General features: G+C 45.3%; 1 protein-coding gene across 2 annotated transcripts in view; it reads left to right on the forward strand.

Annotated features, from left to right (window-relative positions):
* Window positions 1–14,507, forward strand: part of GMPS (guanine monophosphate synthase) — a 51,496-nt gene extending 36,989 nt beyond the window's left edge. For both annotated transcript variants that reach the window (XM_040428134.1, XM_040428135.1), the window contains 4 exons: window positions 3,862–3,977; window positions 5,260–5,390; window positions 6,583–6,755; window positions 13,930–14,507. In XM_040428134.1, coding sequence (XP_040284068.1) covers window positions 3,862–3,977; window positions 5,260–5,390; window positions 6,583–6,755; window positions 13,930–14,031 — 522 coding nt within the window. In that variant the 3' untranslated portion in view covers window positions 14,032–14,507. The remainder of the gene's footprint in view (window positions 1–3,861; window positions 3,978–5,259; window positions 5,391–6,582; window positions 6,756–13,929) is intronic.
* The last annotated feature ends 13,038 nt before the right edge of the window (window positions 14,508–27,545 follow it).

The raw sequence follows: 27,545 nt of genomic DNA on the forward strand, positions 1-27,545 counted from the left end.
GGCATCCCTAAGATTCTCACATTATTGCGCCGTGCACGATTCTCCAAATCATCGCATTTTTGCTTCAGAGAGTCCACAGCACGTTCCACATCTGTAATCCTGTCAGGCAGTAGTCTCGTGTTGTCCTCCAACTCAGGGACCCTCTCCTCAGTAAGTCGGGCACGCTCTCTTTCTTAGCTGTTGCACATCATGGCGCAGAAACCCCAAATTGACTCTCACCTCTATCTTGCCAGTAAGAGATGATTGGCACCCTGTAATCGCCGCCATCAGCCGCTCATGTGATGATTGCAGGCTGACTTCTGGCACCTCTTCAGTCTGCTGCGCCGTCTGCCCTCTGGTCTGCGGTGCACGTGCAGGGGAGGAAGGTGCGGCGCCATGTTGAGCCTCCTGCCTGGCGTATTCTTTAAGGCGTTCCGCCGCAGCTTGAGCCTTACTGGGACTCATGATTCGGTTCTGCTGCCACCGGGGACTCCAAGGCACTGTTCGGGAGTACCAGGTAAAGTTGTAGTAACTAGGATGGCTCAGGATAAACGACGGGAGTCGGAGCTGTGCTCAGACACGTCCGACCATGTTGGCAGTTGACCACGCCGCCGAAGTTGTCTTACTTTAAATGGTATTTATCATGTAGAGAGTTAATACGAGGCACTTACTAATGTACTGTGATTGTCCATATTTCCTCCTTTGCTGGCTTGATTCATTTTCCATCACATAATACACTGCTCGTATCCAGGGGTTATGACCACCCTGCAATCCAGCAGTGGTGGTCTTGTTTGCACACTATAGGAAAAAGCACTGACCTCTCTGGTGGCTGGGACAGTGGAAACTCACATAGGCACGCATGTGCAGCAGCCCCCATGCCACCTTGTATCTGTGCTGCATCGTGGCCGTAATCCCTGGAAATGAGCAGTGTATAATGTGATGGGAAAAATTAATCAAGTAAAGGAGGCAATATGGACAGTCACAATACATTAGTAAGTGCCTTGTATTCACTTTCTCTACATGATAAATGCCATTTGCTGAAGTGACACAACCCCTTTAATGTTGTATACCATAACCAGGCATTTTCTTTATAATGGAGAAGGAGATTAGTATTGGAATATTGGGTAATGAAAATAATGAATTAGACCAAATCACCTGACATAATTGACCACGAATCAGAAGTCTCTCCATGGGCTGTCTGGCTTAGACCAGACCTGTTCATTTGCTACACAGAGCGTCTCTCACGCTGGAGGTTGCGGTTCATACATGCATTACATGGACAGTCCATTGACTTAAAGAGGACCTTTCACCGATCCTGACATTGTGAGCTAAGTATACAGACATATACAGCGGCGCCCAGGGATCTCACTGCACTTACTATTATCCCTGGGCGCCGCTCCGTTCTCCCGTTATGTCCTCCGGTATGTTCGGGGACTTGGTTATAGTAGGCGGAGTCTGCCCTTGTTCTGCTGGGCGTCTCCTTCTCCTAGGCTTTAGCGCTGGCCAATCGCATCGCAGAGCTTACAGCCTGCGAGGTTTTTTCTCCCAGGCTGTGAGCTCTGCGATGCGATTTTCATTTACTATACTACAACAGTCAGGTGCTGGGAGGCCCTCTTTAAAGGTGAGCTTGGTCTTTGTACTCCTAAGGGGAGATTTACTGAGACTGACATAAGACATACACAAGCCTCTTCATAAATTTTCTTGCACCAGAAACTGAAATCTGCACCAGCTAGGAACTGGCGTAGATTTTGGCTGCAGTTTACACCAGTTTCTAGTGTAAATTATAGTAAGGCACGAACGTGTGCGGGCCGCAAATTGCGGGCTGCAATGCAAGAACACAGTTCGTGGAGCAGCTGCAGTGGATCGTGGACCCATTCACTTTAATGGGTCTGCGATCTGGCCGTTCCGCATAAAGATAGGACATGTAATATGTTTTTGCGGAACAGAAGTATGGGACGAAACCCCACGGAAGCACTCCGCAGGGTTCCGTTCCGTGCTACCGCTCCGCACCATTCGCATCTCCGGATTTGCAGACCCATTGAAAGGAGTCCGCATCCGTGATACGAAATGCACACGGAACGGTACCCGTGTATTTCGAATCCGCAAAGCCGTCCGCAATACGGCCACGGAGCGCACACGTTTGTGTGCAGGAGGCCTAAATCTGATGGACCTTGGTAGGCATTGCCCTTCCCACTAAGATGCACACCTTTTATTGCCACTTTTAAAACGTGTCAAGAAGCACAAAAAGTCCCAAATTGTGGGACAATATGGCATGTGCCAATCATTTGAAACTTTTTTTAAAGGGGTTGTCTCACTTCAGCCAGTGGCATTTATGTAGAGAAGGTTAATACAAGGCCCCTACTAATGTATTGTTATTATCCATATTACTTCCTTTGCTGGCATGAATGGTCTTTCCATCGCATTATACACTGCTAGTTTCCAGCGGTGGTCGTGCTTGCACACTATAGGAAAAAGCGCCGGCCTCTTTGGTGGCCAGGACCGTGGGAGCGCACATAGACTACTGCTTTCACCTATAGTGTGCAAGCACGACCGCCACTAATGGATTTCAGGGTGATCTTAACCATAGGAACAAGCAGTGTATTATGTGATGGAAAAATGAATCCAGCCTGACGGCAAAGGAGGCAATATGGACAATAATACATTAGGAAGTGCCTTGTATTAACTTTCTCTACGTGATAAATGCTTTTTGCTGAAGTGAGACAACCCCTTTAAGCCACTCTTGTGACGTAAAATCATTAATCTCCCCCATTGTGTGAAATTTTTTACTTAAAGGCTATATACACCTTTTTAAAGGCATTTTTTATAATTTGAATTTTACTCATTTTGGGCTAAAAATCTCACAAAGGGTTAACTGTTTCTCTAGCTGTGGGAATTGTACTTTTTACTTTCACTTTGATGTCATCTAATAACCCTTATCTCTAATTTACTAAGAGGTCATAAACACTTATTTAAGCCACATTCTTATCAGTCAGATAAGAACTGAGCTATAATGAGTGTTTATAATGTCAGAGATAAGGAGCTGTCAGATTAGCTGGCTGATGAGAGAAAATTCAGATCCCTCTATTAGAGAATCTCAGCCCTGTACAAAAAAAAATGGCTCCATATTTTTAATAAAGACAAATTTAATAAATGATTTTTAGATCAAATTAATGCAATAGCGACAGCTATCGCTCCCATCTCCCTCCCGGCTTATACATGTTCAGGTCGACTGAACGTGTCTCTGTATGCTATAGGGAGAGCAGTGAATTTCTATGTTGGACAGTTCTCGTGGCAGCCTATATCCTTGGAGAACAAAAGATTGGGCAAAAATATTTATTTTGCCCGATTCTTTTCTCCCCTAACATTATCAGTTTGTTAGCCGAAATTCTCCATTCTTGGCAGGTTTGGCTGACAAAAGTATATTGTGTATGACCAGCTTAATTAAATCATTTTACCTTTACAGATGTGCACTTGTCGGCTGATTGTAAGTAGCTTTGTTCCATCTTGATACGTGGCCACAATTGAGAGAAATTTACTTTTTTATTTTATTTTTTAAGTATATGCAAATGATGCCCGTGGTGCTGCAAGGGCATTGCCGTTGCACCCGAAGCTGCAGTCACTTTCTGTGCCAGCCACAGCCCTTCCTCGCTCTCAGTTACAGGGTCAGGCAGTGTGGACGTAATCTCGCGGCTAGGCGTAATTACAAACGGGCAAGGTTTGTTTCTCCGATTTTGGGACACATCTCAAAATTGGACAAAGGTCATTGCATTCAGCTGACAAGTGCACATCTGGTATCATGGCCTTGGCATGTCAAGTGTGGCTGTAGGTCCATGTTTCTCCAGCTGATCGCACTGTACTCAACGGTGTATTGTTTTCTCGTAGGGTGACTGTCGCTCTTACAGCTACGTCTGTGGTGTCTCCAGTAAAGACGCCCCACACTGGGAGTCTCTAATGTACTTGGCCAGAATAATTCCCCGAATGTGTCACAACATTAACAGGTACGTCCCTTCTGCTTATGTTTCATTCTAACTATGAAGTACGGAGGCTGTAAAGGCTGTTCTTAGGTAATTTATCATGCGGGGAATATTTGGAGTCTATTTTGCTTGAGTTTGCGTTGGAGTAATTTGTGCAAATTTATCAATTGTTGCCCGTTGTTTGTTAAACTTAGGTTTAGGCCCCATTCACACGTCCGCAATTCTGTTCCGCATTTTGCGGAACGGAATTGCGGACCCATTCATTTCTATGGGGACAGTCTTTGTCCCGCTCGGATCCGGAATTGCGGATCTGCACTTCCGGGTCCGCACTTCCGTTCCGCAAAAATATAGAACATGTCCTATTCTTCTCCGCAATTGCGGAAAAAAAAAAGGTATTTTCTATATAGTTCTGGCAATGTGCGGATCCGCAAAATGCGGAAAGCACATTGCTGGTGTCCGTGTTTTGTGGATCCGCAAAACACATCCGGACATCTGAATGGAGCCTTAAAGATGTGCTAACGCCTTGGTCTAGAAATGGTACTCCAGATTTTCAACCACCTACTGCTGACTTTTTAAAAGAAAATATTCACATAAATCAGGAGTGAAACTAATGAACATCGCTAACCACACTCTCCTTCCCACCCAGTTTTCACAACTGGAGCGAATAGTGTAAAAATGCAAGAAGTCACACACAAATAAGGCTACTTTCACACTGGCGTTTCTGGGTCCGCTTGTGCGATCCGTTTCAGGGTTCTCACAAGCGGCCCAAAACGGATCAGTTCAGCCCCAATGCATTCTGAATGGATAAGGATCCGCTCAGAATGCATCAGTTTGGCTGTGTTTTGGTGTCCACCTGACGATGCGGAGCCAAACGGATCCGTCAATGACTTAAAATGTAAGTTAATGGGGACGGATCCGTTTTCACTGACACAATATGATGCAATTGAAAACGGATCCGTCCCTCATTGACTTTCAATGTAAGTCAAGATGGATCCGTTTTGACTTAGACTGTTTTTTGAAAGAATAATGCAAACGGATCCGTTCTGAACGGATACAAGCGTTTTCATTATCGGTGCGGATCCATCTGTGCAGATACAAGACGGATCCGCACCGAACGCAGGTCTGAAAGTAGCCTAAACCGAAAAGTTTGTAAAAGCCCCTATTATTGTGACTTTAAATCCAGAATTCTGGAGTGCAGAGCATGAAAACGTCCTCATGTATATTGGTCCTTTTACAGGGAATATTTGTTGTCTTTTTGTTAATCTCTAACATGTAGAAATTGGGAAATGTATTTTGTATTTTTCAGAGTTGTGTATGTGTTCGGACCACCGGTGAAAGAACCCCCCACTGATGTTACTCCAACCTTTTTAACAACAGGAGTTCTTAGCACATTGCGACAAGCCGACTTTGAGGCACATAATATTTTGAGAGAGTCTGGTAAGCTTCTGCTTAGTTTTTTTATTTTATTTATTTTTTGCTCTACTTCCAGTGGCTTTTGGGTAGGGGTTAGGGGCGGTTCTTAAGATGGCTGTTTATGTTTTTCTTTGTCTTGTATTGTTTTTGTTTTTTTCTCTTTGTCTCGCTGAAATTAAAACAAAGAAGATAATCTTATGATTATATGATGTGCCATTCCTCTGTTGTTTCTACTAGAATTTTATAAATGATTTGTCAGCAGTTTGCAGTAAAGGTACAGATGGGTGTTCACAGTTGGGGGGTGTCCCTCCACAACCTGACACCAGGAGCACTGACTGGAAAGGGTCAGACACACCATCTACTGGTAACACTCAACAGTACCCTTACTGCAGACTGCTAGCAATTTATTTGTAAACTTCTCGCAGGAATAATACAGGAATGGCACAACAGAGTGATAAGAATAGATGCTCCAGAATTGCTATTACATGGGGAATGCAAGCAGTCCCTAGAACAGAGAGGTCCATCTTAAGTGCACAATTCCAGCTTCCGTAGACTGATAGCTCCAGACAGAAAAACATAGCTTGCAGCGTTTTGTTTTCTGTCCAGAGCTAATTTGACATTGGCGTCATAACTGATGCATCAGATGTATGTGAACAATGCCATAGAAAACTATGGGATCTGTTCTGGCTTCATTTCACTGAGCCGGATCACTGGATACATGTGAAGCAGGCCTACGTTTACGCCATCTGAGAATTGATATCTGCTCTGCCCTCCTACTGCTGTGACCCGAGTGTCTGGTACAGGATATCAGTATGTGGACAGAGGCTCAGATCACAGCAATAGGAGGACACGGAGATATAAATCCAGGGAAATTGGCTAGTTGAAAGGAGAGGGGAGTCTAAAATCAGTTCAAGTAGCTCATGAGGGAAGGGTTAAGCCAGACACAGTGCATTTAGAGGGAGGGTGCATGGTGGGCTGTATAGATAAATGGCTGCCCATGTAATACTACTAGAGTCTGCTAGAATAGGAGGTGCCCGTAAGGACTGAAGACAACCCTTTTAAAGGAATCAACTAATCTAATAGTGACGCTTACGTGTTTTTAAGACGTTTTAGTGTTTTGGTGGTTTACCACATTGGGCTGATATTAAACTTGTTTAAAAAAAAAAAACTGTTCACCACATGGTTTACTTATGTTTCTGTTTTAATTTTCACACAGGTTATTCCAGCAAGATAAGCCAGATGCCTGTAATATTGACACCAATACATTTCGATCGAGATCCTTTACAAAAACAGCCATCGTGTCAGAGGTCGGTGGTTATCCGCACTTTTATCACCAGCGATTTTATGACTGGCATTGCTGCTACTCCAGGCAATGAGATTCCAGAAGAGGTATTTTGTCTTTTCATCATCTACATATGATTTTTACTTTTTTATATATATTTATTTTTTTTTATTTTTTTTCTGGAGGCCACAGTAACTTTTTAGGCCACTTTCACATCTGTGTTTTTGCTCGATCCGTCAGGAGGTCAGCAAAAACACATCCCAGTTAATATTACAACCGTCTGCATCCGTTCAGAACGGATCTGGTTATATTATCCTGAAAATGAACAAGACGTGTGTCTGAAAAAACGGATCCAGCACCATTGACTTACATTGTCTTTCATGCCGGATCCGTCTTGATCAGTATCCCCTTGCAGTGTTTTTTGTGTCCGGCATGGGAACGCAACAAAACGGAACAGAATACATCCTGGTGCACTCCGTTCCGGTTTGTTCAGTTTTGCCCCCATTGACAATGAATGAGGACAAAACGGAAGAGTTTTCCTTGGGTATTGAGATCCTATGACAGATCTCAAAACTGGAAAGAAAAACACAGATGTGAAATTAGCCTTAGTGCTATTTTTGGGAAGTTTGTGGTATATTTTGGGTAAATGTAGAACTACAGGCAGTCAGCTGTCATCGCCTATTGAATTGAATGGGAAACTGTGCTCTATGTAGGAAAATGTAAGTCTTTGAAATGACCTTGGCTAACCTTCGTTGATGTCCCATTGCTCCCAGTCCTCTAAGATGACCGGTCGGAGTGGAAGCAGACTTTTTCAAGACTACAAATAAAAATAAAAAAAAAGCTTTATATTTCCTAGTAGAGGAAAAGCTTGTAAATGCAGCTCTATAATTATTATTCTTTTCTTATATTGCTGAATTTAGTTTAATAAGTTTTTGATGAATAGTATCTGAACAGGAAGATATAAATACATTCTAAGGGTAATCTACACGCTGTAAAATCTACAGTAAATCTGCATCTGAGAGTGAACACGTGTTGTCCATTTGGAAGTGGGCAATTTGATATTGTCACTATGGATGCAGTGTCCTTTAGACTACTGATGAGAAATGTTTTTTCTAACTTGTATTCAAATTTTTCAGAAGTTACTGCCATTTGGGGGGTAGGTTTCTCAATCACCCATAACTTATTGATGTTTAAAGGGGTTATCCAACATCATACAACAGCCCCCCCAGGTGCTGAGACCCTCAGAGGGAATATACTTACCCCACTCCGCCGTTGTTGCTTCTCTCTGTACACTGATTTAAAGACAAGCCTCCCTAGCGTCACCCGTGATGCTAGGGAGCCTCGTCCCCATCCCCGCCTGCCATTGGCTGCTCCCCCCAATGCCGGATGTTTTAATTTGTGTACAGGGAGAAGCAGCAGCGTCGGTGTGGGCACCAGGAGCGGAGCGGGGTAAGTATATTCCCTCTGAGGGACCTGGCACATTGGGGGGAGGGGGGGGGGGTCTGTTGTATGATGTTGGATAACCCCTTTAACACAAAGTTAATAGAACCTGCAATGAATCTGCCGCAATACTGGTTTGTAAGGCTAGGTTCACATATATCAGTTGTGCCTGGCCAGTTGTTTTATGCTGGAGCCACACACCACTAATGTGTGTGTCCTGCACTTCAGTACCCAGATCCGATGTCTATACACTGATAGCGCCACACACAAAATCTGAGCATGCAGCGCTATTTGACATCCAGCATCACAACTGATGCACTTGGATGTATGTGAACTCTCCCATAGAAACCTATGCGATCAGTTCTCGCTCAGTGGCATTCTGCTTCACACCAGAGGGGAACTGAGCTGCATATCTGGACATAAAATGTGTGTGGGGGACCCCAAATATTTTTTTTTTCTCGCCTATATTCATTGGGGGACACAGGAACCGTGGCATAGCTATGTCCTCTAGGAGGCGTTGACACTAGTAAAAGCTGTTAGCTCGTCCCCTGGCAGCTATATCCCCTCCAGCCTGGAGAGAGAGCTTCAGTTTTTTCTAGTGTCAATAGGAGGCAAGACCTCCCTGCTCTGCAGGGATCTCCTGAAGATTTTTTATTTTAGTTTATTTTTTTCCTTTTTCAGATGGGAAAACAGTGGACGCCTCGCCTCCCTGTTCCCCCGGGGTCGAGTTGCGCCAGTGCCGGTCACCAGCACTGCTGCCTCCCCCACAGAAGACAAGGTGGACCAGGGCAGCCACGCTCCCTGCATCCCGCCAGCCAAGGGGTCACCCGTCGAAGTCCCTTATTCCGGCTTCCTGCCACTACGGTGCCAGTGGCTTAAGGGGTGACCCTGCTGGACCAGAGAAAGGGTAAAAATGGCGACAGGGACGTAAAGAGTATGAAGAGAGGTGAATACACGGGACTTAGGTGAGTATGTCCCTCCTGGGTCGCCCCCTCCTTCCCTACCTGGTGGCAGTAATGCAGAGGTGAACAAGGCACAGGGCTTAGCCCATCACCCTGCAGCCATTCCCTTCTTCCCACTCTGGCAGGTTTTATTCAGCCAGGAAGCCCGGCACGCTTTCCCTAGCAGGGTGGCACATAGGGGGTTAATGTCAGTATAACCGCCTGGCAGGTGTTTTTCTATGGCGGCCGAGCGCACGGCCAGACCTTGTTGTGCACTCAGTGCAGAGGGGACGCTTGCTAGCGGAGATCACAATAACTATTGAGCTGGACGGCACTTACTGCATGACCAGAGATACAGAGCGGACGCCGAGCGCGCCGCTCCGGAAGGGGTTAAACGGCACCAGGAACGACTTGGCCGTGCACCGCATGGTGTTCCGGCCGCCATGTTTTTTTGCCCGGACGCGCCGGTGTCCGCCCGGCCTGCGGCGTGGAGCCCCCGTCTGTTGCCGGGCTGGCTCATTTCGCGGTACTTGGTCCCTCTGCGGTCCGGCTGATGCGTTAATCGGCTTGCGCAGGGGCTTTAGATTGCCGCCTTGTAGCTTGCTGGGCCGCACTTCGTCCCCCTGGGGGGGTGCGCTCCGGCGCAAAAACTTTGTGCCCTTCTTCCCCCTCCCCCAGAGACCTGCTAGCTCCGCCCCTGGTCATGAAGATGACCTTAACCCTTCCTGGCCGGCATATCTGGGGAGGGATAGAGTTCTAAGGGGGCGTGGCACTCCCAGTGCAATGTTCCTCATGTGGAGGAATTTAACCCTTTCCTGCCTCTTGTGCTTGAGGCTGTCATCTTGTTTAAAAAAAATAATAATAAGGGATGTGCGTCCATACGGCCCCCTCCCCGCCCCTCATTACCGCAAGACCACCCTGTCTGTGCAGTACCACACTGCGCCCCTCCGGGTCGTTTGGTTGATAATTCTCCACCTGCTAAATTCAATAGAGGGCCCCTGACATTCCCAATCTACCCTCCGGGGTCGCTAGGTTGATAATTCCCCACCTGCGTAATCCAGTAGGGGTCAGCTGGGACTCCCAGTCCACCCTCTGGGGTCATTTGGTTGATAATTCTTTGCCGGCGCCATTCAATTAAGGACCTCTGACCTTCCCAATCCACCCTCCCGGGTCGTTTGGGGGATAATTCTCCACTTATGCAATCCACCTCCGGAGTCGCTTGATTGATACTGCACCGCCTGCGCAATCCGGGAAGACTGACCTCTACAAGCTCCCATCCCACCCCCATGGGTAGTTTGGTTGACAAGTCCCCACCTGTGCAGTCCACAACTGCCAGGGGCGAGATTCTGAGGAGTAGACCTACGCGTGAGCTGAACACAGCGCATCTTTTCTCCTCGCAACCCCACCCTTCCTCCCTGTGTTACGCTCGGACACCCCCTCCCTCACAGGGGAGGGTCCGTCTGGGGGGGGGGGACAGAATCACTGATTCAGACCCCGACATGAGTCCGAAGCAATAATCTCCTAAAATTGCGTCTAAGGTGACCAGTAGTACTTGTCATATGCATTAACCCTTCCTTAGGTGGAGTAATTGCACTACTTCGGGATACAGCACCTGCCTTATACATTATCCCCTGCCATAGGCGGACGAAGTACAATGACATGGGGTTCGGGACCTGCCATATGCAGATCCATTCATGGCGCGATGACATTATCACTGGTTACAATGTGGGCTGTATGCATTACCCCTGTACTTAGGTGCAACAATTGCACTCCCACGGGGTACAGGACTCACCATATGCACTACTTCTCGCCATGGGCATTCGCCCCCTTTCATAGGTGGGGTATTCTCCCTACGACTGGCTAGTACTTGCCGTATGCTTACACCTTCCTTAGGTAGCTAATTGCACTACCATTGAATACGGGTCCGACTGTCGCACTATCCTTCCATAGGCGGAGTGTTGCACATCACCGTGCTTCTGTTGCATTACCCCCTTCCGCTAGTGATCCAATAGCGGGGAATAACTAAACATCTTCGGATGCTGCAATTCTGCAGCACCACGGCTCTAGGTGCCTTTGCTTATTTCCAAGGGGGCGTGGCAACAGTCGGTACTCGCAGGTGCCCAGCACTCTTACCCTGGTGCTATATGGGTGCAACCAGTGGACACTGTGGCTATTCCTTCCTTTGGTGCTGGTTTCGCGCATGATTATAACATCCTCTGTCTTCTCAGTGGGTTCCTAGCATCACTTTATGTCCTAGAGACTCCCCATCTCCATGGGGCAACGTTGTTCCAGTCGGTCATGGTTTTGTCCGCATCATTACGTAGTGCGTACACCATTGCACATATATGGGAAGTACGTTCCAGCGAATCAAGTGTTTTTCACTGACTCCGTATTCTCTATCCACCACTCCCCCTTCCCTGGGAAAGTGGTTATGCTGGCACTCAGGTTTAGCTCCTACAGCTTGTTCTACTCCACAGGTGCAGCTTTTCTAATGCTCGAGTTCGTGGTTGCTCCAGTGGGACATCCCCTCAGGTAGGGGTCCTACCCTGGCGCTAGCTTGGCAGTTGCGCCTGTTCTGCGCCCTTCCAGGTAGAGTTTTAAGGTTAGCTCTACTTCACTGGGGCAGTATGGTACGTGGCTTCTACAGATAGTCTCAGGCCTCCCCCTCAGTTTTGTGCTGACTGGGCAAGCGCTGGCTACTACTGTGGGAGCGGTGTTGCGCACAGCTCTTTCGTCAGGCGGTGGACTCTTTTAACACTGAATTCGGTGGACTCTTTTAACACTGAATTCGGTGGCCTCTGCGGGGGTATGGGGCTACCAATACAGTGTGACTCTGCATGAGGAAGTCAGGCAAGGGAAGTTTTTTGCATAGCCCTTAATCCTTGGCTACTTCTGTATAGCGCCGATCTCAGACTGGGAATGGGTTTAAACTTTAAACCTAGCCTATTCTTCTCCTGTCTTTTCCTCCTCTGGCTCAAGGTTCCATTCCGCATGCCTTGGTAGTTCCTACGTTGCTACCTCCCCTCATCTGCATTTGCACATGGTATTAGTTTGGCCTTCCATTCCAGCCACAATCCAGTCCGACTGGTGGGCTGTGGTGCCCTCCACATTCCTTCTCCTACAGAGACTCTTCCATTGGTCAGGGTGTGCTAACGGTATCTACACGAAAGCTTCCCACCTTTCTCTCCAGAGCCAGAGTTCCGGAAGCATGCGACGTGGATTCTCCTTGGTGGGAGTTCCTCCCCCCTTACGTGTTTCTTCTCCTCCTTCCCAGGGTTCTACGGAGGATCCGGATGGAGGATATTCCGACAAATCCTAGTCGCTCCGAGTTGACCCCGTCGCGCGTGGTATGCTGACCTCGTTCTCCTTCCTGGAGACGTCACTTGGTCACTGCCACTCAGACGGCCTTCTTTCGGGGTCCGGTCTTACATCAGCTTTTGATGACGGCGTGGCTATTAAAACCTCCATTCTGACGTGGAGAGGCTTTTCAGCAGATGTCTTCTGCACTATGATTCAGGCCAGGAAGTCTGCATCGCCCAGGATCTATTGTGGGACCTGGAGGTCCTTCCTGGGCTTCTGTGAAAGCCGGGACATCCCCCTCCTTTTCTGTTTTTTTCGCTCCCCACGGTCCTATCCTTCTACATTCAGGGTTGGACCTTGGTTTAGCTTTAGTTCCTTGATGGGTCAGGTGTTGGCGCTTCTGTCCTGGGGCAGCTGCCAGTGTACTCTGGTTTCCCTGGTGCCCATGGGGACCTTCCTTCTGGGAGGGACACATATTGTTCCTTTGTACCTAGAAGGTAGTTTTTCGTGTGGCTATCACATCCATCAGGCAGGTGTCTAAGTTGGGTGTGCTCTCTTGCAAGATCCCCTTCCTGGTTCTTCTCAATGATACAGCAGTTCTGCGGCTCATTCCTTCTCCCGAAGGTGGTCTCTGACTTCCATATCAATGACAAAATTGTCCTTCCTTCACTGTCCCTTCCTTCGCACCCTACGGAAGGGAGTTACATTATGGACGTTGTCAGAGCTCTACTCATTGTTAGCAGCCTCCAGTCCCTCTCGGCGTACGGACCCCCTTTTCTCTCCGGAAAGTCCTCGCTAGGGATTGGCGGCCCCCAATGGGCGATTGCAAGTTGGATTCGGTCTGCAAGTGCTGACGCATACCGCGCCGGAGCAGGGTTCCACCCTTCGGTGTCACGGCTCGCTCTCCCAAAGCGGTGAGCGCTTCTTGGGCTAGGCGGAATCACACTTCGGCTGCACAGTTGTGTAAGGCGGTTCCGGTCCTCCTTACACATGTTCACAAGAAATTACCAGGTGCATACTTATGCATCGACGGTCGTTGCGCGGGTCGCGGGTCTTGCAGGAGACAGTTCTTAGATGCCTGCAGGGACGATTGCTTCCATGGGACTGTGGCTTTTTCCCTCCCTGTGGAATGCTTTCGGACGTCCCACGGTTCCTGTGTCACCCAATGAATATGGGCGAGAAAAGGAGATTTTTGTTTAACTTACCAGTAAAATCTCTTTCTCGCTCTTCATTGGGGGACACAGCACCCACCCAATATTGTTGTCCGGCCACAGTTGTAGCTGTTGATGGTTTGGACCCAGTTGGGTTCTTTGGCATGGTTGGTGTTCCATGTTTTCTCTTTGGTTGACTTGCTTCTCCTACGGCTTGTACACAAACTGAAGCTCTCTCTCCAGGCTGGAGGGGGTATAGCTGCCGGGGGAGGAGCTAACAGCTTTTACTAGTGTCAACGCCTCCTAGAGGACATAGCTATACCCACGGTTCCTGTGTCCCCCAATGAAGAACGAGAAAGAGATTTTACTGGTAAGTTATACAAAAATCTCCTTTTTCCAGTTTGTAGAACTTTTTTGTTAATTTATTTTTACATCTTTACTGTTTGTAGGTCGTTTTAAAAATGGTGACTGAAATTAAGAAGATCCCAGGAATTTCTCGAGTAATGTACGATTTGACTTCAAAGCCACCGGGAACTACTGAATGGGAGTAAACGAATATGTTTTAATCTGGTGTATAAAGTACTGTGTGCAGCTTGAAATTCAGAAACCATTCCCAGTGTTGACATGCAGTACTGTTGTTCAGTTGACTGGAGCTGCTACTGTACATGACATCTGATTCCGTTCTCAGAGCCTGCACCTGAACTGAAGTCTTGTTGCATTAACGGTGCAGAGGACTTGTACGGGTAACTATAATGGCAGCAATTGCCTGAGTGCAAACAACTCATCCTGCTTTGCCTTTTGTCTTACGGAATCCGCCTGTTCTTTTTTTTTTCCATGTGTTTCTGTTGTTGACCTGTTTTTTTGTTTTTCTTTTTTTATTTTATTTTCTTTTCTTTTGTAAAATGTACAAAAAGGCAGTTCATTTATATACATTTATCAATACCATTGTAATAGCCCAATAATGTAAACTGATGTGACCAACTGCTTTTGAACAGATTTATTATAAATAAATATTTTGCCAAATTGAGTCGCAAATGTCTGGGAGTTGATGACACGGATGATAAACGAAGCAAAAGTTTTCTTCACTTGAAGATCGAGTAAAGGAGATAAAATGTATTGGATAGAAGAAATGTGTAACTTGGTGTATGTTTGGAGATCACAGAAATGTACATTAAAGCGTAACTGACATTTCATTTTTTTTTTTTTTTATGTGCATGAACATTGGGGGACATTTACCAAGCATGTTGCGCCAGAATTATGGCGTAAAAAGAATGGCGTTTTGATTTGCACCAAATCTATCAACTGTTTTCACCATAAAGAATGCATCACGCCAGAAATTAACAAGTGTCAGTGGGCGGGGCGTCAAATTGGTTGATATTACGCCTCATTTATCATCCTCTCATCAGCAGAAATGGCTTATGTGGTGGTGTTTTGTGTAAAAAGTCGCATTTATGACAAGAAAAACTAACTCGCCGTTGGAACAAGTGAGTAATATAAATAAGCCAAACAACAGGGTTTCGTCAATAAATTGACATTCAACAAAACAATAACAAAAACATCCCGAGTATGAGAAAAAATTTGCATTTTACCACTGGAAATGTCACAAATATGTTTCAAAAGTCGTAAGTGCGGTCTGGCAAAGTTGGCTGAAATGGCGCTTTTCAGTTTTAAAAAGTTGCATTTTAGGGCTATTGACGTTTATATTTGAAAAAGTCACATTTTAAAAGTGGCATGCGCCTTTTGATATGAGGTGAAACAAATCACCACTTTGTTATTGATACATGTTCCCCAGTGAGTTTGAGTTTTTGTAATGCACTTTATTAGGGAAACATGTTCATTTTTATTAGAAAACAGAATGTAAAGCCTTTCCTTTGTGATTCTCTAGCTGAGCTTTGCTATGGAGAATCTGTGCTGAATGCTGTATTCAGCTCGGGTTCGCTCCCGCCTGCATTTGTTGCGTTCGGTTTTCAGAACATGGCAACATTAAAAGATTATTTTAATGTTTCAAAAATGCTATTATTGTGTAAAACTTAAATAAATAAGAAAGTATACATATTAGGTATCACCACGTCCGTAACCATCTGCTCTATAAAAATGTCACGTGACATAACCCCTCAGGTGAACGCTGTAAAAATAAAGAAAAACTGTGCTAAAACAACCAATTTTTTTTTGTCACCTTGCCCCATAAAGTGTTATAATGAATGATCAAAAAATCATATGTACCCAAAAATATTACCAATAAAACTGGCACCTTATCCCCTAGTTTCCAAAATGGGGTCACTTTTTGTGTGTTTCTACTGTAAGGGGGGCTTCAAATGGGACATGGCATCTAAAAACCAGTTCAGCAAAATCTGCCTTCCAAAAACCATGTGGAGTTCCTTTTCTTCTGCGCCCTGCCGTGTCCCCATACAGCAGTTTACGACCACATGTGGGGTGTTTCTGTAAACCGCAGAATCTGGGTAATAAATATTAAATTTTGTTTGGCTGTTAACCCTCGATGTGTTAAAGAAAAATTGGATTAAAATGGAAACTCTGCCAAAAAAGTGAAATTTAAACATTTGATCTCCATTTTCCTTTAATTCTTGTAGAACGCCTAAAGGGATAACAAAGTTTGTAAAATCAGTTTTAAGTAACTTGAGGGGTGTAGTTTCTACAATGGGGTCATTTATGGGGGTATCCACTATGTAAGCCCACAAAGTGACTTCAGACCTGAACTGGTCCTTTTAAAAAGTAGATTTTTAGTATTGCTTCTAAACTTCTAAGCCTAACGTCCTAAAAAAATAAAATGACATTTCCAAAATGATGCCAACATAAAGTAGACATATGGGGAATGTTAAGTAATACATTTTTTATGAGGTATCACTTTCTGTTTTAATAGCAGAGATATTGAAAGTTAGAAAATTGCGAATTGTTAAAAATTTTTGGTAAATTTGGGATTTTTTTCATAAATAAAGGTGAAATATATTGACTCAAATTTATGATATAATATCATGAAGTACAATGTGTCACGAGAAAACAGTCTCTGAATAGCTTAGATAAGTAAAAGCGTTCCAAAGTTATTACCACATAAAGTGAGCTGTCAGATTTGCAAAATTAGGCCTGGTCAGGAAGGGGGCAAATGGCCCGGATGTGAAGTGGTTAAGTTTTACACAATAAAAGCATTTTTTAAACAGAAGAAATTTTTTTTAGTGTCTCTATAGTCTGAAAGCCATAGCTTTTTTATTTTTTGACCGATTGTCTTAGTTAGGGTCACATTTTTTTTGCGGGATGAGGTGACTGGTACAATTTTGGGGGGCATATGCCTTTTTGATCGCTTGGTGTTGCAATTTTTGTGATGTAAGGTGACAAAAAATTGCTTTTTTAGCACTGTTTTTAATTAATTTTTTTTTTTTCGGTGTTCACCTGAGGTCACGTGGTATTTTCATAGAGCAAGTTGTTACGGACGCGGCCTGAGGCTGGATCTCCTGGGCACCTGTAAAAGGCAGGTCACGATGCCAAGCAAGGCATTGGGCAGCCTCTGCACAGCATCGGGCTGCCTTCTCACCCATCGGGTCTCCGCCACAGCAGCACGGAGACCCGATGGGCTCCCTCACCCGCAATAAACCCCTTCTATGTCGCGGTCAGCGCTGACTGCGGCATAAAAGGGGTTAATGCGCCGGCATCTGTGTTTTCACCGATGCTGCCACATACATCAGGGGTCCGACTTATGGGAACAGCCGGTCCCCTGCAGCTGATTTGGCTGGCGCAGCTCCTGCATCCTCCAGATCAGCGGGCTGTAATAGTATGGAGCTGGGCGGCAAGTCATGTCCCGCTGCGACATACTATTACGGCACTGGTCAAGAAGGGGTTAAAGAATGGCAGCATTTAAAAAGAAATAAATCATCCACGCATATAGTGACATATCGTCTGGAATTTCAATCGGCTGCATGTCAATTTATGCTGCATATTCCTCCTAAGGATTTCACCCTTTGCAATGCAGTGGGTGTAATCTGTAGCCAAAATACACGTGTAACTCATGCTGATTTTGGGAAGAAAGGGATACAAATGAGCTCTTAACAAGCTGTCTCTAATGCCACCAGAATGTAAGGCAGCTATCCTATAAGTCAATGTTCGACCCTTTAAATAGGCCTTGAGACATGACTGATATTAAATAAGCCAGTACCTCATCTGCAGCCAGCTGTTTCAGGGTGATTGCCCCTTATCAGTGCAGAGCAGAGAATACTGGCTTAACTGGGTGAGAGGCCATTTTTGGGCACGTTGGATTATGTTGGCTGATACTGCTTGCAGCTCCTCAACTGTGATGCGGATAGTATTTGTGATGTTTTCCTTAAGTTCATCCAGGGGATGTGGATTGGTAGTGTACATTTTCTGTTTTAAATTTTCTCAGAGATAAAAATTACATGTGGACAAGTCTTGGGAACGTGGTGGCCCTAACCCCTTGCCCACAGCTCACCTGTAAACAGTTCATGAACCTGTCCAGTGAGTTCTGTATGGTGCAGCATGTTGCACCATCTTGTTGGAAAAAGCAGGACATTTTTTCTTCGTGTTGATTTTAAATGTTTTCAAAAATGTTCGGGTAAATTGCGGTATTCACAGTTGCTCTGAAGAAAATTGGGCACACTATTTGTGTTCCTGAAATTTTCAGAGGACCAGTACCTCGTATTCTGGGTATTTACGTGACCTGATAAATGAAATCAAGCTTCGTCCGTCATGAAGTACAGCAATGGGTCCAAATGTCTGTCAGCAATCAAAGTTCACAACCAAGTCCAGTATTTAATTTACGTGTTTAGCTTCGACTCTTTCAGTTCCTGCACACATTAGTTGGTTTCAGGTACAGAGATTTCAGCACCTGAAACCAGCTGAGACAGTCTTCGATTTGATTTTTGGGCGCTACTTGCAATCTGCTGCTGAATTTCATGCATAACTTCAGCCGTCCTGATCGATGGAGGCCTCGGTTTGCAACAGAGCCAGTTTGATGCCATTTCCAAACCAGACTGAGTACATCGTTTACCTGGTGCTTTTGCTCCTGGGTACTTGACGGCAAAGGTCTCTTGTGTTTCCTTAATTGATCTGCTTCATCCATGGCCTTCCACAATCCATATTCGCTGTTCCAGGGAGAACACCACATTTCTGACACAATAGGCCACTTTTATCAGACTGAATAATAAATCAGTCTTAGTTGCCCATAGCAACAAATCAGAGCTTCTTTTCAGTTCCTAAAGGGCTCTGAAAAAATTAAAGCTGAGCTCTGATTGGTTGCTATGGACATCTAAGACAGATTTACTATTAAGCAGTTTGATTTGGAGATATTTTTAGGCGGATATTGGACTCAAGAACCAACCCTAAAAATGTGTCCGACAAGGCCTTGATTTTTCCCGATTTATCAATTAACCTAGATTTCACAAAAATACCTTTTCTACTGCTTCTACACAGGCCCTCACTGACTCTACGACCATCAGAAAATCCTCTACAAAGGGGATGAACTGAACATTGCTCTTCCTAATGTGGGCTGTCATTTCTGACACTATTTTTGAGAACACTCTCAGGGCCATTGATAAGCCAAAAGGAAGGGCTTGGATTTTGAAAATGTAGCAGAGCTCCCTCCACTCTCACTGCTACCCTCAAAAATCTCTTATAAGGAGCATGAATTGGAAAGTAATAGTAGGCATCCTTGAGATCGAGCACTGCCATGAAACAATATGAAAATATCAAATTTATTGCAGATCTTATTGTTTCAATAAAAGAAATGTATTCAACCTCTTTAGGTTTATGATTGTCTTGAATGAGTCATCTGTCTTCTTCACCAGGAACAGGGGTGAATGGAAACCTCTTTTCCTCCTCTGTTACAAGGAACAGCAGCTCTTTCCTTAAAGGGTTTATTCAATGTCTAACACATTTCATCCTACGCCCGGGCCCCTTAAATAGATTATACTGACCTTGCTCCCCGGCACCTGCGTCGCTCCTGATCCCTGCGCGGGAGCCGCACTGCATCGCGGGTGATGCTTGGGAGGCTTGTTCCCATCACGGCATCCTATTAGCTGCTCCACCAGTCACCGGATGTTTAGATCCACACAATGGAGAGATAACGTCGGCCATGTAGGGATCAGGAGCGACGCGGGTGTCGGGGAGTTGGTTAAGTATAATCTATATGAGGGGCTCGGTCATAGGGGTGGGGTTTGGGGTACATGTTTTAGACATTGGATAACCCCTTTAACCAGTCTAAGACTTCCTTTAACATTACATACTGTATATGCTCTGTCCCAATTTCTTCATTCTTGTTTCTAGAAATATTTGAGGAGAAGGCCAGAATTCTAATTTTAGGCTTAACCCTATAGTATCTAGAACTCATGAACTTGCAAAGATCTTAGACCAGGCAGGTAGAACAATTTTTAACCTCCCTACCTGCGCCCTGGAGTCATTTCTGGTCTAGTGTTTTCTGATCAGAAGAGGGAGGATTAAACAAATATCCTTTCCCCTATACATGGCACACCACAAAGCCTGTTCAGGGACGGAAGGTCTACCCCCAATTCTTAATCTATAGAGCCCGACAGGCCGAATTTGAAAGGGCAGAAGTCTCAGTGTCTAACTTTACATTGTCCACAGAGGCATCAGCTTTTTGAATAGTCGTAAAGGTAGCTTTAATCTGTTTCTTGGGACACTTATTCCTCAACTGAGTCTCCAGCTAACATAACCACACAATAGGGACCTAGCAGTAGAGGTCAATGCAATACTAGGCCTAAGGATGAAGCGGCCATCTCGATCTTTTAGACCCCCCATGTCATCAAAAGGCAGGTCTGCCTTTCTCGAGAACTTTGATATTGCCAGATCTATGTTAGGGTTTTATTCCAAGTGGCACAGATTTCTTCAAAGGGATACTTCCTTTTAATTCTTAAAATAAATACATTCCAATTATTTTTTTCTTCCATTTTTATGCATTGGATAGAAATCCAAATACAAGCTTCCCATGATCAGTACATCTCTATCATTATCATCATCCGAATCAGACAAAGTTTAGACTTCTAACACCTCAGACTTACCCCCCTTTTAGTGTCTTTTTGTTTATTCATAACAGGGTTCTGCAAGGGAGCTCCTAACCTCAGATCTCACCAGAGATTTAATATTCTTATAGAAAGATGACAAAAGGTAAGGTAACTCTACATAGGGCAAATTCCCTATTTTTCCTCTTAGCAGCTGCTTTCCTTTACCGAACCGTGCCAGATTTTTGCAGAACCTCAGTCTTCTTGTTTTCCTCCGTACTATCAGGGTGCAGTTAACACAGCAACTGTGGCTGCAACACACTGCTCACTGCGACTCCTTGGTCATAAGACACCAGATTAGGCTGACCTGCAGATGCTCAAAACATAATTGGAGCGGGTCCAGAACACCGTAGGATGCACTTCCTGTGCGCATCTGCCGCCTGACGTCACTTCAGATGCACTAATGACTCCACCGGAACCACCTTTCACTCACTCTATATTAAAAATACACATAAAATAAAGATCATAGGTATCATTATGTTACAAAAAGCCATTTCTATTAAAATAGTGTAGAAAAATAAATAAATCAAAATGGCCGAAATTTTTTCGTCATTTCATCCCACAAAAAGATGAACAGAAAGTGATCAAAAAGTCAGATGCACTCCAAAATGGTATCAATAACTACAGACCACCCCACAAAAAATAAACCCTGATTTAGCTCCATAGACATAATATACTTTTTTTTTTTTTGTGAGGGTCAGAATATGTTGATGCAAAGAAAAAAAATCTGTTATAATATTTTTTAAAAATAAAAACTTTTAAAACACAAAACAGCTATAAAAAATATGGTATTGCTGTAATCCTACTGACCGGGAGAATGAAGGTAACAGGTCGGTTTTACTGCTTAGGGAACACTGTAAAAACGTGTGCTATTTTTCCAATTCTACCACATTTGAATTATTTTTTTTTCCAGCTTCCCCTTACATTGTATGCAATATTAAATGGTGTCATTAGAAAGTACAACTAGTCCCGAAATGAGAAAAAAGAAAAAGCGATCATAAAAATGGTAAAACAAAAATGCTAAATCACAACGTTCGGAAGGGGTTAAAGGCAAATCCTAGTGATATGCCATCAATGTCAAATTCTCAACCTTTCTCCTTCCCTCCTAACATTATGTATATCATTACAAAACATGCAGGGTAATAGAGCGCCCCATACCTCTTACATCCAGTGACATCTCCTTTGATGTAGATGTTCTCTTCCTCATCTTCTCCATTCAGACCAGACCACCATGATGATTTTTCAGCCATCTCTCGTCTCTGCAGTTTGACAAAAAAAAAAAATCCTTGTTTACTACTTTTCCATCATCCTACCACCCCCAATACTGTGCCGCTGTGCTCCCCAATATTATACTGGAGAAACAGTCCCCCTGATAATACTAGTACCATGCAGATAGTGCGCTTCAATAATTATAGGCACACAGTGTCCCAAAAATAACTGCGCCCAGCAAATAGTGTCCCTGACACTAATAATGCAAACATAATGTCCTCCAAAAATAACCGTGCTAAGCTGATACTGTGCCAGGGTGCCCCCCCTACAGTAATAGTTCTGCCCAACGTCCCACCAATAGTAATAATTCTCTGCTAGAGCGCACTCGGTAGTAATAGTGCTCCTACAGTGCCCCAAACATGTCATCACTGTGCCCCAGAAGTAATAATGCTACTATACTGCCCATACTAGTAATCATGTTCCCCTCAGTCCCCCATAGTAATAAAGCCCACAACAATGCCCCCCAGTAGTAATAATTCTACTTATAATGTGACAGTAGAAAAATGCCCCCTTATAATGTGTGCCAGTGCAAAAAAGACCCCTTTTAATGCCCCCAGTTGAGCTAATGTGCCAGTATAAAATACTCCTATTTAATATCCCCAAGTCAATGCCCCTATAGTGCTCCTTTCCCCCCTTCCTCATAATGCCCCCCATAATGTACCAGTATAAAATGCCTCTATATAGTGCCCCAGTAGTTGCCCTCAGTGTCCCCCATAATTTTCCAGTATAAAATACCCCTTCTTAGTGCACCCCGTAGATGCTCCCATAGTGCTCCTCTCCCCCCTTCCCCATAGTACCCCCCATAATGTGTCCCAGTATAAAATGCCCCTATACAGAGCCCCCTATTTAAAATAAACCTTTGTGGCTTCAGTAAATGCACCCATAGTGTTCCTCCCCCCCCTTCCCCATAGTGCCCTCATTTAAAATACCCCTTCTTTGTGCCCTCAATAGATGCCCCCACAGTACCCCACCAATAATATGCCAGTAAAAAGTGCCCCCATAGATGCCTCCATTGTGCCCCCCAATAATGTGCCAATAAGAAGTGCCTCCATAGTGCCCCCAATAATGTGCCAGTAAGAAGTACCCCTATAGATGCCCCCATAGTGCTCCTCTCCTGCATTGTGATAAATAAACTCACATACTTACCTCCATGCCGCTTTCAGCAATGCAATGCAGGCCTCTTCCGGCCTGTGTCCGACGCTCTACGGCTCAGGCAGCATTATGACATCATTGCGCCGCCTGCATCAGCCTCTCATAGGCTGCGGGCCTAGTGCCTGCAGCCTATCAGAGGAACGCGAAAGGGAGTGTCACAAGGGTTTCACAACCTATCGCTGACCCTGTTGTGCCTGTGGTCAGAAGGTTGCAGTGGGTGGCTACTCGCTCGGTTTCAAGAGATCGCTCCATGACGTAGTGGTGAGAATAGATTCCAGTCCAGGTTTTCCTGTTTAGGTTTGCGATCCTTTTTGTCCCATTTAGGAATCTGTAGCTTTTCCTTTCAGCTGTTCTCTGTCAGCCACTCCCAGCTACTATACACTCACCTAAAGAATTATTAGGAACACCTGTTCTATTTCTCATTAATGCGATTATCTAGTCAACCAATCACATGGCAGTTGCTTCAATGCATGGAGGGTTGTGGTCCTGGTCAAGACAATCTCCTGAACTCCAAACTGAATGTCAGAATGGGAAAGAAAGGTGATTTAAGCAATTTTGAGCGTGGCATGGTTGTTGGTGCCAGACGGACCGGTCTGAGTATTTCACAATCTGCTCAGTTACTGGGATTTTCATGCACAACCATTTCTAGGGTTTACAAAGAATGGTGTGAAAAGGGAAAAACATCCAGTATGCGGCAGTCCTGTGGGCAAAAATGCCTCGTGGATGCTAGAGGTCAGAGGAGAATGGGCCGACTGATTCAAGCTGATAGAAGAGCAACGTTGACTGAAATAACCACTCGTTACAACCGAGGTATGCAGCAAAGCATTTGTGAAGCCACAACACGCACAACCTTGAGGCGGATGGGCTACAACAGCAGAAGACCCCACCGGGTACCACTCATTTCCACTACAAATAGGAAAAAGAGGCTACAATTTCCACGAGCTCACCAAAATTGGACTGTTGAAGACTGGAAAAATGGTTTCTTGAACATGACAATGAGTTCACTGTACTAAAATGGCCCCCACAGTCACCAGATCTCAACCCAATAGAGCATCTTTGGGATGTGGTGGAACGGGAACTTCGTGCCCTGGATGTGCATCCCTCAAATCTCCATCAACTGCAAGATGCTATCCTATCAATATGGGCCAACATTTCTAAAGAATGCTATCAGCACCTTGTTGAATCAATGCCACGTAGAATTAAGGCAGTTCTGAAGGCAAAAGGGGGTCCAACACCGTATTAGTATGGTGTTCCTAATAATTCTTTAGGTGAGTGTATATTCTCCCTTTCTGCTTCCCTTGTTGCAGATATAGACCTTTTTTGGTGAGGTTACATGAAACAAATAAATAAATAGAACTAAACAATTTATTAGAGACCATGTTATAACCAGGCACCCATCCAGACCAGGTTTAGGTTATTTTGGATATGAGGATGGAACTCCTGAATAGGATTTCATGATTTCCAGATTACAAATTTAAGAACGTCAACAAAAGCAGACTATTTTAGCTACTGGAAAAGTGGCAGAGAGGCCCAAAACGCATGTAGTCTAACAGAGCCTTTCTACTGTCACCAGGGGCATATTGGCCAAAGACCCTACAGGGAAATATCCCGGTGGGCCGATGCCCCAGGGGGCCACCCAAGCCCTCCTCTCTGCTGCTGATTGGATACATAATGAGCTCTTAACAGTAATTAACACTGTGAGAATCAGGTACCCATGTACCCAACCAGTGACTGCATATGCCCTCCTGAATTCAACTGCTGGGGCCCACACCTCACCTTCTAAGCCCCCTGCTCCATAGACAACTGGAGGAGGAGGACAGAAGATGGTAGCTATTGATGGACACCACAGGGGGCCAGCTTTTGGGGTAGTATATTGTACTACACTGTTATTTGGTTCTGCTGGGATGGTATTTTGCACCATGGTATTGTTGACCCTGCCTACTGATGTTGCTCCACCTTCTGTTAATTTGGACCTGCCTACAAAATGGGGCCACTTTTAGTTTTTTCCAGGGCCACTTTAAGTTCCCAGTCAGCTCCTGACTCACCCTCAACAAAAGTGGAAAAATATTAATAAATCAACTACTATTACAAGTCCAGTCCTTAAATGGGTTCTTCAGGATTTAACAACTGATGACCTATCACTAGGCTAGGTCATCAATATTAGATCGGTAGGGGTTTGACACCCCCGCCAATCAGCTGTTCTGCCGTAGCTCCTATGCTGAAACTACACAGCTTTGTCAGCTGTGTATTAGTGGCAAAAAAATATATATTATTTGCCGTTCAGCGGTGTAGATATATGTTCTAAAACCTTTTGTGCCGTGTATAAGTGGAAAAATATAAGGGCCTATTTGCCGTTCAGCAGTGAAGTTATATGTTTTAAACCCTTTTTGGCGTGTATTAGTGGCAAAAAAATATATATATTATTTGCCGTTCAGCGGTGCAGTTATATGTTCTAAATCCCTTTTCGGCGTGTATTAGCGGCACAAAAAAAGTATTTATCGTTGTGTGGTGAAGTGTGAAAATTACAGCCCTTTTTGGCATGTAATAGTGATAAGAAATATATATTTGCTGTTCAGAGGTGCAGTTATATGCTCTAAAGCCTTTTTTGGCGTGTATTAGTGGGAATAAAGGGCTTAGCTGTTGTGTGGTGAAATGATAAAATTACAAACTTTTTTGGGGTGTTTTAATTTCCTTTTTATTAATTTATTTGATATAACAGTATGTCAGACAGATAAGTGCCAGGCCCTGCACAGGGGAGTGGCAGAGGCCTAAATGTTTCTGGCGCAGGCACAGGTCGCAGCAGAGTAAAGGGGCGTGGCAGCAGGAGTCACAGCAAGAGGCCTGAGCTCCCGGTGTCATCTAGGGGTCGTGTCTTGACCAACAACCCAGCGGTTCTTGAATGGTTGACTCGGTCATCCACTTCATCCCAAGTGACATCAGACACCCCCAGCCAAGAGTCGGTGGGTTCGTCAGACACAACCCTTAGTTGGCATGGCCTGGGAGCGGGCACACCTCACCTGTCCTCAGCCTGCCTCTGTCCTTTTCTGTTCCCTTAGCCAGAGACGTATTATATGCTGTGGGCTCGACCTGCCCGGAAAACAGTGGTGCAGGGGTTCACGGAAGCAGCGGCGGTAGCAGTCAGTCAGTGCGGAGTGTTAGGGGTAAAATCACCTACTCTGCAGTGTGGCAGTTTTTTGTTAAGCCGCAGAAAGAGGTGAATATGGCCATTTGTAGAATCTGTGGGCAGAAGGTAAAGTGCGGCACCACGGCCCTGCGTCAACATATGCAGTGTCACCATAAAGTGGCCTGGAAGAACCAGCCTGCCGCAACAACCGCTGCATCACCTAGTGGCATGCACTCGATTTCAGGCAGTCAAGGCTCCACCACCAAAGGAAACTGTCTGTCCTTCCCATCATCTGCTGGTCCTGATGCTCCTGCTCCTCATCCTACTCCTCATCAGTCATTCCATCAGCAATAGATCACCGAAGCGATTGCCAAGAGACAACAGCGCAGAAGCTGAATGTGCTCCTGGCCAAGTTGCTGGTGCTGCAGTCCCTCCCTTTCCGAATGGTGGACTCTGCACCTTTCAGAGAACTGATGGCTTGTGCCGAGCCGAGGTGGAGTGTCCCAAGCCGTCATTTCTTTGAAAAAAATGCAGTACCAGCCCTGCACATGTATGTAGAACAGAAGGTGGACAAGTCCTTGACCCTGTCGGTGTCTGCCAAAGTGCAAGGCAGCGCCGACGTGTAGAGCTGTAACTACGGTCAGGAACAATACATGTCCTTTACGGCCCACAGGGTGAATGTGGTTCCTGCACAGCCACACCAGCAACTTGGCCAGGTGACCGTGTCCTCAGCCTCCGCTGCAGGGACAATTTACAGTGCCTTCACATGTGCAGGGCACGGAGGTGTCATGCTGTTCTGCACCTCGTTTGCCTGGGCGAACGGAGTCACACAAGTGAGGAACTGCTTTGTGTCCTTTATCAAGAAATCGAATCCTGGCTTTCTCCGCAACTCAAAATCGAAACCATGGAGTCACGGTCCCTCCCGTGACAGAGGTGAGAAGATCGGATAGACTTGCTGCACGTGAGGCTATCTGACAGGTCTCTCTGTTTTCCTCCTAGTATGTTGTTGTTTGGCAGGATCTCACCTCTCCTCAGGTTCTGCTCGTTATCAGTGATGAGGCTCTATTTAGGTCCGCCTCACACTGCTGACCATGCGGTTATTTCCTGTTGGAGTTGCTAGAGCTTGTTTGTTTTGGATCTCCTGCTTCTCTATACATCCCAAATCTAAGTGCTATTTGCCTTTTCCGTTTGTTGTTCTCTGGTGTGTTTTGTTTCTAGGCCTCAGGGAGACGCGGGTTCCTTCATCTGGGAAGGAACCAGCTGTCTTGTCTCCTGCTACCACTCCTAGGGCTCGTCTGTTTCAGCAGGGCCTTGGTATATGGCGTATGAGCATTTCAGGATCTGCTCATACTGGCAGGAGTTAGGGAAAGGCCTGCGATAAACCTGCTTCCACAAATACTGCGCTTCTCTAGGGACTTTGGCACAGGGACATTTTGAAAATGACAGGCAGAGGATGAGGCAGACCGTTCCGCAGGGGTGGTAG

Source organism: Bufo bufo, chromosome 4, assembly GCF_905171765.1.
Source record: "Bufo bufo chromosome 4, aBufBuf1.1, whole genome shotgun sequence".
NCBI classification, from domain to species: domain Eukaryota; kingdom Metazoa; phylum Chordata; class Amphibia; order Anura; family Bufonidae; genus Bufo; species Bufo bufo.